We start from the raw sequence: 11,665 nt of genomic DNA on the forward strand, positions 1-11,665 counted from the left end.
TTTTTGCTTCTTCGTATTTCAAATCTTTGACTTGATTCTTGGGATCCTCTCCTCTGCTGTTGGATCTCTGTATATTATTCTTTATTTCAGTCAGTATATGCTTAATTTCTAATTGGTCCTTTTTCATATCCTTAAGGGTCTCACTGAATTTCTCGGAGGTTTCTAGAAGATTCTTGAGTAACCTTATAACCGTGGTTTTGAACTCCATATCCAGTGGTTTGCTTTCCTCCATTTCTTTCATTCGTGACCTGTTTCTTTGTCTCCGCATTTTGGCTGCTTCCCTGTGTTGGTAGAGTGGCTTTGTGTACTAGGTATCCTATAGGGCCCAGTGGCTCAGCCTCCCCAATTACCTGAGGTGGTAATTAGGGAGGCTGTGTGCACCCCTTTGTTGGCTGTGTGTACAGTCTTGTTGTAGTTAAGCCTTGATTGCTGTTGGTATCACTGGGAGGAATTGACTTCCAGGCCAATTGGCTGTGAGGACCAGCTGTGTCTACAATGGGAGAACTGCTATGCTGGAGATACCCTTATGGGGCAGGACTTGCTTCAGTGGGGCTCTGGTGCTCACTGAGTCTGCCTCTTGAGTGTGTGTCTCTTATGGATGTGAAGAGTTGTAATCTGGTATGGTCTCACACTGACCACTGTGTACACTGGCTCTTGGATCTTCAAGGAGGTGCAAAGTCAGCCACTGCCTGAGGCCACCCAGCAGGAGCTACAGAGAGATCTACAGAATCCTCCTCTTTGTTTGGGGTTTGGAGGTGCCCAGATGAGGCCCAGATGTGAAGCAATGCAGACTGCTGTTGAGCCTTAGGCCTTATTTTGGAAGCTCTGGGGCTCTCTGACCCAGCTGCAGTTTATTAGGTTTTAAATTGCAAAAGGACAGGCCATTCATATTCAAAAGCCTCTACACACAGCTTGGGTGAGGTTGTAAATTGGGTGGGGTGGGGTCTCAGGGAATCATTAGGGCGGAGCAAACAGCAATGACTGCCAGTCAGCCCTGCCCCGGAGAGGTCCCTGGGTCTCTGTGTCCCGCGACCCTGTGCATGAACAATGATCGCTGTAAGCACCTCTGTGAGAAAGCCACCCTCATGTTCCTGTCCCAATGCCAGACAATCCAGTTTCTCCCCGTATGAGTCTGGGTCCCCAGAGTCTCTCCCAGAACTGGAGTTCAGAGCAATCGGTAGCTTGTATCTCCCTCCCAATTGAAAAAGACAACAGTGCACCCAGTTGCCAGCCTGTTTCGCACGCGCCTCCATACCTCCGCACTTCCGCACCTCCTACCAGTCTCAATGCGCTTTTCTCTTTCCACTCAGCCAGCCTTCCCGTGGTTCTGGATGATATCCGTTTTGTCTTTTAGTTGTAGTTTTGATGTAGTTGTGTGAGGCAGCAAGTACAGGTGTTTACCTATGCCGCCATCTTGGTTCCTCTCAGCGCTTCCTAACTTAGAGTTTGCAACAACCATCATCACCAGGGAGATCATTGTTCCTACTTAAGGGGCTCATTATAAAGTGAATATTCCTGTAATCAATATGGTTTACTTTGATATAAAAAAATGGAGGTGGCCTCTTCATTGAATCCATGTATTGCCCCTCTATCTCAGGATGACTTTTTATTACAGGGACTGAAGAGAATGATGACCCTCCTCGTGTTAGCTTTAACATCCTTTCATTCTCTTAAAGGATTTCTTTTTTTTTTGCCTCCATTACAACTGAAATTATCTATGCACTTTTTGAACATACCTGCGTTTTCCGGTTTATATCATCTATTTGGGTAATAAGTTCCCTGAATTGTTTACCTGTGAATATGTAGGTTTTAAAACAATTTCTAACATTATGTTTTCCAAGTTTTAATGGACACCTCCTGGTTCTAGTATTGTATTTTATAACAGTGAACAAGTCCATGTTCATACTATATGTACAGTTGTCCCTTAATATCCATGGGGAATGGTTCCAAGACACCCCCCCCCACAAATACCAAAATCCCCAGATGCTCAAACCCTTATATAAAATGGCATAGGACAATGCAGACAATTGGCCCTCCATATCCGCAGATTCCCAATCGCAGATGGAAAATACTGTTCTCCATCTGTGGTTGCTTGAATCTACCGATGCAAAAGCCTGAGATACAAAGGGCTGACTGTTCCTTTATTGAAACAATCCAGGTATAAGTGGACCTGTGCAGTTCAAAACTGTGTTGTTCAAGGGTCAACAGTATTGCTATTGCAATGTAGAGTCCTAGACCTCCCCAAACAGTATCTAAACCAAACAAAAATATGACTTATTCAACTATATGGGGTTTTCTAGTTTCAATTATTTTGTTAATCTGAACCTAAAATTAGGTTTCCCAAGGGTTTTGCATTTCTAAACTAGCTGTTTAACTGGAAGCACCCCAAACACTCTTGCTTTTATGTCCCCTTGGAGCATTTATGGGCTCTTAATCAATAGAAGTAAATTCATTATGAGCCTCCCTTCCTTCAAAGATATTGCCTTTGGTTCCCAAATTTTGAATTAACCAGATTTTAGTGTAATTCTACTTATCTGTGGCCAGGTTTACCACCACTAAAAATGCCTAAAGGATCGTTTCATTTGTTTTCTCAAAGTGCTCTGCACACAATGAATCCCATTTAATTAAGAGCCTTTTTTTGGTTCCGTTTTTCTGTGCTTAGTCTCAGCTCAAAGGAAAATAGGGAAAGTGCAAATTTGGTAACATTATTCCTGACCTATTTGATAATAGGACAACAAAGGAGAGGGGGGAGTTATAAAAATATTTTCTCTGTGGAGTCCTAGTTAGGAAGTCTAGAGAAAAAGAAGGGATTCTTACAGATTTGATTCAAACCCTTGTGTGGCTCAGAATGTCCTTGTGCTAAGGATCAGGACGAGGTCTCTTCCTGTGGCAGAGAAATAGAAAATGCCACTATTGGACAGGGGTCCATGAGTACCATCTTCTCCTTGGTGTAGGTCAAGGCAATTTGAGATACTTTGATCTTTCTCTCCTCTATTCTTCCATCTCTCTGTTTCTTCTCCAGTTATGTCTTTCTTGCCCTTCCCATCTATCCTATCTTTGAATGCCTACATAGTCCTTATGCTAGTCACTGGTATCCAAAGGTTGCTAAAAGCCATCAGGGACAGAGAGCCTGGCTACCTCATACATATTAGGGAGGTTCCATGACTAAGGAGAGAACAAGAGAACATGAATGAGAGCAAGGGTATTGGAGAGTTCTTTTTTTTTCTCAAAACATACCTGAAAGTCATAAGCAGAATATGGTGGCAGGTGAGGAGGGCTATGGTAGTAGGTATTGTAGGATGCCACTTGAGGACGAGCATAATAAGAAACAGTTGGATGGGCATTTTCAACAGAACAGTTCAGTGCCGGGAGAGTTGGATTCTGTAGAAAACCACACATTAGAAACAGCATTAAAGTTCATCACTAGGAAAATGATTAAATAAATGGTGGTACATCTGTACTACAGAATACCATGCAGAAATAACCATTATTGATAAATAATTTAGTGACAGAAAAAGTTGTCCAGGATATGTTGTTAAATAAAAATAATAATAAGCCACTGGAAAAACTATAGAGACAACGATCAGTGGTTGCCAAGGGTTGAGGCTGAAGGGAGGGATTAGTAGGTGGAGCATAGAGGATTTTTAGGGGAGTAAAAACTCTATATGATGTTACACTGATGGATATGTCATTATACATTTATCCAACCCCTGAAATGTACAATACCAAGAGTGAACTATATGGTCAACTATGGCCTTTGGGTGATTAAAATGAGTCAATATAGGTTCATCCTTGGTAACAAATGTACCACTCTAGTGGGGGATGTTGATAATAGGCTATGTATGTGTGGGGGCATGGGGTATATGGGAAATCTCTGTATCTTCTTCTCAATTTTGTTGAAAGCCTAAAACTGCTCTAAAAAATAAGTCTTTAAAAAGGAAGCCACCACATCTAACAAATCACTACAGGAAACATGAAAATATCTGGGAGATACACAATGGACTGAATCAGAATAAATTCTTTCCAAAATCAAAAAAAATGAAAAGGAAGCCATCATGTTATATTAATATAGCATGATCCCAATTTATGTAAAAATAAAGACCCAAACAATTATATATATATGTATGTTTATAAATGAAAAGAAATTAATCTGGAAAGATTCACAACAAACTATTAACTGTGGTTATCTCTGGGAAGGGGAGTAGTAGTAGGAGGTAAATGAGGACTCTTCACTTTCTGTTATATAGCCAGAGTTTTTACAACTAATATGAATATTTGTGTCATTTCCCCTCAGCTTATTTTGAAAAATTCAAACCTATAGAAAAGTTAAAATTATTTATTTGTGTTATTTTAAAACAAAAAAGAAAAAAAATAAGATCCAAAATACACAATGTCAAATAGACAAGGCTGAACAGGCTACTGCTCTTGCTATGAAAAAATGTAATGGGTCACAAAGGGATTTTAAGAGTTGTGAGGATTCTGGTAGATTCCAATCCTTTGAAGGAGCTCCCACATAGACATGAAGTGTATTTATTTCTCATCAGCCCTGCAGGCTGGAGGCAAAACCCTAGCAGTGAACAGAAACCATGAAAGACCAAGCAGAGTATACTGATTATTTTTTGCAAACAAAATAATGCAGGAAAAATTAAATACCATTTTAATATGGTGATGTGTATAACCCTTTAAAGGTTAAGGCCAATCTTGTCCCGGATGGGAGTCCTGCTCCCAACAGGGCCAAAGCATTGCTAAAGGAAGTCATCACAGCTCATTAGTTCCCAAAGAGGATTGTGATTTGTATCTTTTGAGTGCCACATGGGTCAAGGTGTGGGGCAAACATTTTTTCCATTTTTCATGTCATTGAAACCTCCATTTGTATGGATAATCAAGAGCTGTTTTCTAAATCAATGTGTCTTGTTTCTGGTACACATCCTATATAATAAAAGGGTAGTATGCAAATTGAACCTAAGGGCAGAACAACCCAGAAAGACTGGTCACTATGATGCGCACTGACCACCAGGGGGCAGACGCTCAACACAGGAGCTGCCCCCTGGTGGTCAGTGCTCTCCCACAGGGGGAGCTCCACTCAGCCACAAGCAGCACTAAGGATGTCCAACTACGGCTTAGGCCCGCTCCCCCCACGAGCAGGTGGACATCCCCTGAGGGCTCTTGGGCTGCCAGAGGGATGTCTGACTGCCAGCTTAGGCCCGATCCCCCAGGGAGCAGGCCTAAGCCAGCAGATGGACATCTCCTGAGATGTCCTAGACTGTGAGAGGAATCAGGCCGGGCTGAGGGAACCTCCCGAGTGCAGGAATTTTCGTGCACTGGGCCTCTAGTATACTCTATATTAATAGAGAGCAGCAGCTTACTCTCAAGTTATAAAAATGTGTGGGCAGGCTTTGGCAGTGGCACAGGCAACCATATTGGGGTGTTGGCAAGGGAAACTCCCTTATAGCAAGTTTCAACACAGTTCTGTTGCTCTCTTCTTTGGTGTGGGTTACTGTTTACATTTCTAGGAGGCTTGAAGAGCTACAAACCTCAGTCATTATGATGCAGCTCACAGACAATCAGAGAAATGTTTGTTAAGCCTCTCTCATTTGTGGGAGAGAGCTGAGATCTTGGATCCCAAGGCTTTATTTGCTTTACAGAGGAAGAGTGCTCAGAAATGCCCCTACCTCTCCACCAGAATTCTAAGAATAAATTTCATCCCTGGAGGAAGTCCCATAAATCATATTCCCTAGGCCTTCTGTCAATTAAAAAAACCCACACTCTATAATCAAGAGATTTGACTAACCAAGGTGGATTAAATAGTCATTATCCATCTTTATCAGAATACATGCTTATACTTGGCTGCTAATGCTTTGGGTACAATAGCATGGTTTATCTAATACATCATAATAGATCAATGGTTCATTGTGTACTTTCTGAGAACAACAACCAAATACTTCCAAATATCTTTCCCAACTGTATAGCTAACATATGGCCAATTTTAATTCTTGATGTAGTAATTAATTCAACAAATAATGAATTAATTATTTGTATTGAGTTAAAGAGGTAAGAAGATAAATAGTATTTCTATAACTTGGCATCCAATTAGAGTATTTCTAGATTCAGTGCTTTATCATTGTCATTACTTTGTTTTCATATATTTCTTTTCCTAAAAATGAAAGGTCACCAATGAAATCTCAATAATATCCACCAATAAACAAACAAACAAACAAACAAACAAACAAACATACCCTCCAGCTCTTGCAAAGTTCTTCTTTGCAAATAAATTAAGCCTAACCATAGAGAAACCATCACGCAATGTAAACTCTATAAAAATTTTTGTGTGTGTGTTCACCAAGTCCAGGGGGCCAGGATAATCTTTGAAAAGAAGTTGACTATTATAGAGAAAGAAACACAGACAAAATATTAGAGGAAGATTGAATGAACACTGAAAAGCCACAGAGAGAAGAAAGTCAAGAGTAGAGAACACATAGAGAAAATGGACAGGGCAATAAGATAAGATGAGGGATTGAAGGAAGGTAGAGTGAAGAGTTGGGCAAGGAAGGAGCAAAAGAGATGGCCCCAAATAATGGTCTGGTTATGTTTTAAAGCAAAATTCTGATTTTACAACACATTTAAATATTTTTACAATAAATTTAAATATTTTTTTCCATTTCCATGTCATCGACACCTTCTCCATTTGTATGGATAATCAAGAGCTGGGCACTGTCTCTATTTGTGTGTGTATACAGGAATGTGTGTATTTCTATTAAAATTTCTGGAGTTTAAGCTATAAGACCCCCATTACTGATCAGTAGCATTCTGATCAGTGAAATAAAGGCTGCTAGGTAGCACAGGAAACATTGAAAGCAATCTAGTCTGGATAAAACGGAGTCTGTTCTGAGACAATAATTGTGGACTTTGGAAAGAATGCCACTTTTATTCCTCCCCACTTTACTCCAAACCAGAGACAACAATTAGGAGAAAATGACAAGATATTATCACTTTTGCAAGATATATTTCTAATCCTTATAGCTTTGGTCAGCAAATACTTTATCAAACATTTCTTTAGGATCCTTTTTACCAAGCACCTCTGGTCAGGGAATGAAGTTGTCCTTTTTCCTTTCAAGATCCCACAACTCTGGAAATGGTGGCTCCTAGCTGATCCTGTTGAGGACTGCCAGCTCACAGCCCTTGGCTCCTATCCTCACTCCCTAGGGAATGGCTTTCATCAGCCAGCACCCCTGAGTCTCTGTGCAGACCTCAGGCCATTCTACTCAGAGGGAAGGTACATCATAAGTCACTAGCCACATTTGGACCTAGGCTGAGGATTTTAGTTAGGTTCATTTGGTTGATGTTCCAGGATTTTCTACATCATGTATAATTTTAATACAGCAAGCTAAGTAATTCTTCCATGGTGGCCCCATCTTACACTCCTACTAGTGTTCTCTCACCTTATGAATCAAATATCTTGCCCCCCCTGTTCTTTGCTTTCATCTTTCATTTTCCTCCCTGGTCCTTGCCTGAGTTCCTGGGCTTGGTTGGCATTTGATAATGAACAAAATTTCCCTTGCTCTCCTCCTCTACTATTAAAGAAGCTCCCAATAGTTGTAAACAACTTGCTTTAATTTTTTGAAATTAAAGCATCGAAACAAAGGAGGTAATTTCTGTTAAAACCCTTGTAGAATTAGAAAGGGCTATCCAAATACTAGTTAAGAGAAGCTGGGATGGAGTAGAAAGAGCAAAGGCTCTGGCATCTGAGAAACCTGGGCTCCAGTCCCAGCTCTGCTGTTTAACTCTGGGCAAGTCACTTGACCTCTGTTGGCCCTTCATCTGTGAAATGGGGGCAGGAATACTTACTTACCTCACAAGTTACTAGCAGAGCGGAGAAAGTAATTGTGCAAAAGCACTTCATAGAGAGTACAGGCCATTGCTGCCACCTATGAGGACAGACCATCAACAAACCCCCCTTTCCCCCTAGAGAGCCAAGGACACAGTGAAGTTATGAATCAGAAATAAACCTAGACATCAATGGTCCACTGAGTCTTGACAGGGGTCCTTGCCAGGAACCCCATTGAAACTACCAAGTAGCCACCATCCACTCCATTTGTGCCCATGTCTGAATGCTCTAGGAATGATTCAGAGTACTCTTCACACTGGTCCTCATGACCCATCTCCTCAACTCACCAACCTAGGAGCTTCTCCACCAGCCAGCCTATTTCAGATTTGGCTTTCACCTATACCCTGGGGAAATTCTTCAAGAACAAAGGACATTCTTTTCTCCAAAAAAGCCCCAACCCAGAAACAGTTTTTCCGCTCTCACACTCAAAGTTCCCTCAGGTCCAAACAGGAAATCCTTCTCCCTCCTCCTTCTTCCTCCTCCTTCTACCTCTGAGGGCCCCACCTTGTTGATGCTTCCCCCACTCCTCTGTGCTTGGGCTTTCCTGAATGGAAAAAGGGGCATGGGAATAAGAAGTACACATACGAAAGAGAGAGAGAAACAGACAGACAGGCTGGGCATGAACAGGAAAGGATTTCTCTTGACTTAGGGTCACCAGCAGGAACACTCAGTGCTTCCAGTCAGCCTGATTCTGCCAGGGATTTGCTGCCCAAAACTGCAGCTTTTCTTTAGCCCATCTTTCATTTTCTATTACCCAGCCTTTTGACAGTCCAGAGTCAAATTAAAACTGCCTTTCAGGTTCTTGTTCCTCAGGGACCCCAAAATGGGACAGAAATAGCCAAGGGCCTAGAGGCTATCTGTCTCATTTCTGAGGTCAAAGGAAAACCGCTTTTAGGTACAAAATAATTCCCTAAACACATGAGGGACATTCCTTTAAAGCAATGGTACACAGCCCTGGCTGCAGATCAGAATCGCCTGGGCTTCAATTTCCAGGGGTGGGCAAACTTTTTGACTCGAGGGCCACAATGGGTTCTTAAACTGGACCGGAGGGCCGGAACAAAAGCATGGATGGAGTGTTTGTGTGAACTAATATAAATTCAAAGTAAACATCATTACATAAAAGGGTACGGTCTTTTTTTTTTTAGTTTTATTCATTTCAAACGGGCCGGATCTGGCCTGCGGGCCGTAGTTTGCCACGGCTGATTTAGACCATTTAAATAAGAATCTCTGGAGGAGGGGGCCCAGGAATCTGGTTTTTTTTTAAGGACCTCAATTGATTATATTCTCATAGGAAGCCAGGAGGATAATAAGTTCTAAAGCTATTATCTCTATAATTTGAGATCAAGGTTTATTAAATAAGCAAATAAAAGCTTAGAAATGCTTTAAAAACAAAAGAAGAAAGGAGCCCACTATTATGAAGCACCTACTGGGTGCTGAGTCCTGGCGTGCCTTTGCAGACACACACAAAGATGGAAAAGAGTTGAAAGAGAGGTTAGGGTATGTGGGGAGGCTGAGATTGAGGTTGAGGTTGAGGACAAGACCTGGCAAGCAGCTTAGCCCAGGGCTGGCTCTTCAAATGCAGGGGTGGGGGGGAGTTAAAAAAAGAGTCCAGATGCTTTTTCTGGAGAAACTCCAGGATGAAATTCCTGAGAAGGGGAAACTACCATTACTCTTACCTGTAGCTAAAAAAACCACAGGACGTGGGTGTAGAGGTGCAATGGGGAGAAAAAGAGGGGGGGGGCATCTGTAATACTCTCAACAATAAAGATTTTGAAAAACCAACTCTTGCCTTCCATCTCTCCCCAAGTCTGTTAGGGGAAAAACTACCCAAAAAGGTTTCTGCTAAAAGTGTGTTTAGGGTGGGGGAGAGTTTGAAAAGGCTATCTATCTATATAAAAGCATAATATGCTAATTAGACTGGACAGCTGAACGACCTTCCAGATGTCCTTCTGGACGACCTTCTGGCCGAAGCAGGGGCTGTGAGAGCCAAGCCCCTTGCACAAATTTCGTGCATTGGGCCTGTAGTATTTGCATAACCAGCATGAACCAGAGAATTTATAACACCCTCCTCTCCTTCCACCCCAGAATGTACCATAAGAACACAAGCAACTCATGTTAACAAGAAATATTCGCAGATGTTTGAAGGCAGTTACATTCTTGAAGCAATTGCTTCTGATTACTCCCTTCCAAATATGCCCATTGTTCCTTACCCCAAGCCTGGCTCTCACCCCCAACAGGGGCCTCTGTGGAAAGGGAAGACTCTTCCTTACCATGTCCTTAAAGCCTCCAAGGACAGCGGCAGTGATGATGCCCAGGAACAGGCCGACGATGTTGAGGATGGTGGCAGACCAGAGCAGGTGGTAGAGATGGATGATGTCCTGGCAACTGCTGACATCGATGTATTCATAGTACCCACCAGTAATTTCCACCCTGCTGGACAGGGAGAAGCACACTTCAGTCAGTCCCGGGGGAGCAGGTTGGGCCCTAGGGCTTTGTCTACCACCCAGCTCAATGAAAAACAGGTGAACTATTGTAAGGGATATCATAGGTATGAATGCACGTGGGGAGCAAGATACTATAATAAATCCAAGTGTGATTGCTGTTTATTAAAAATCAACAATAAAAAACTACTACCTGCTAGAGAAACACTTGTTATCACTAACACTAATCCTAGATGACATTATTGACACTTGGCAATATGCCAGACACAGTGCTAAGGATTTTACGTATGTGAATTCATTAAAACTGTGCTAATATGGCAGTTACTAGTCACATGTGGCTATATAAATTTAAATTCATTAACATAAAGTAAAATTTTTAAAATTCAGTTCTTCAGTCTCATCAGCCACGTGTTACATGCTCAATAGCCACACTAGTGGCTGGTTACTGTGCCGGACAGAGCAGATTACAAACATTTCCATCATCACATCAAGTTCTATTAGACAGCACGGTAAATCCTTAAAATACTCTGTGAGGTAGTTACTATCACTATTCCCTTTTTACCGATGAAGAAACTGAAGCACAGAGAGGTTAGGAACTTGCTCAAGTCGTAAGAGGAAGAGCTGGGATCTGAATTCAGGCTTCAAAGATATCAGTGTTTCCTTTCTCAAGACAAAACAAAACACCAACAACCCTAGCTGGTTTGGCTCAGTGGATAGAGCGTCAGCCTATGGACTGAAGGGTCCCAGGTTCAATTCCGGTCAAGGGCACATGCCTGGGTTGTGGGCTCAACTCCCAGTAGGGGGTGTGCAGGAGGCAGCTGATCAATGATTCTCTTTCATCATTGATGTTTCTATATCTCTCTCCCTCTCCCTTCCTCTCTGAAATCAATAAAAATATATTTAAAAAAATAAAAATAAAACACTGTGATTCATAAAATGAAAGTCAGAACCAAACATCCTGGCATCAAGATGGTTATTACACGTGACTCCCCTGCTATAAGAACGCTGAAAATGAAAAAGGGGAAAAAATTAAAGGTTAACCTTCAGAATGAATCAGGGAGGGATTAGTCACACAAGAAAAGACTTTTAAACTTGACAGATGAATTTATCTTAGGATTCCTTAAAATCGGTGTTTCTCTAACAAATTGAAATCAGTGTGGTTATAGGACAGCCTGGGTCAGAATCATCTGCGTTTGTGTGTATGTGTGTCTGCCTGTGTGTGTCAGTGCATTATTTGTGTGTGCCTATGGGTGTCTTTGTGTATGATTATATGTCTTTGAGAAAGAGCTAGTTAACAGATTCTTAGGCCCAGCCTCAGTCCTACTGAATTTGGCAAAAT

The 11,665-nt window shown here is 41.7% G+C and overlaps 1 protein-coding gene across 3 annotated transcripts in view; it reads right to left on the reverse strand.

The window, feature by feature from the left end:
- TMEM255A (transmembrane protein 255A) overlaps positions 1–11,665 on the reverse strand; it is a 56,235-nt gene that overhangs the window by 9,159 nt on the left and 35,411 nt on the right. For 2 of the 3 annotated variants that reach the window (XM_005884669.2, XM_005884668.2), the window contains 2 exons: positions 10,156–10,318; positions 3,238–3,381 (listed from right to left, as the gene is read on the reverse strand). In XM_005884669.2, coding sequence (XP_005884731.1) covers positions 3,238–3,381; positions 10,156–10,318 — 307 coding nt within the window. The remainder of the gene's footprint in view (positions 1–3,237; positions 3,382–10,155; positions 10,319–11,665) is intronic. The other variant, XM_014532119.1, reaches the window with a different exon arrangement.

The sequence above is a fragment of the Myotis brandtii genome, unplaced genomic scaffold (assembly GCF_000412655.1).
Source record: "Myotis brandtii unplaced genomic scaffold, ASM41265v1 scaffold846, whole genome shotgun sequence".
Taxonomy (NCBI): Eukaryota; Metazoa; Chordata; class Mammalia; order Chiroptera; family Vespertilionidae; genus Myotis; species Myotis brandtii.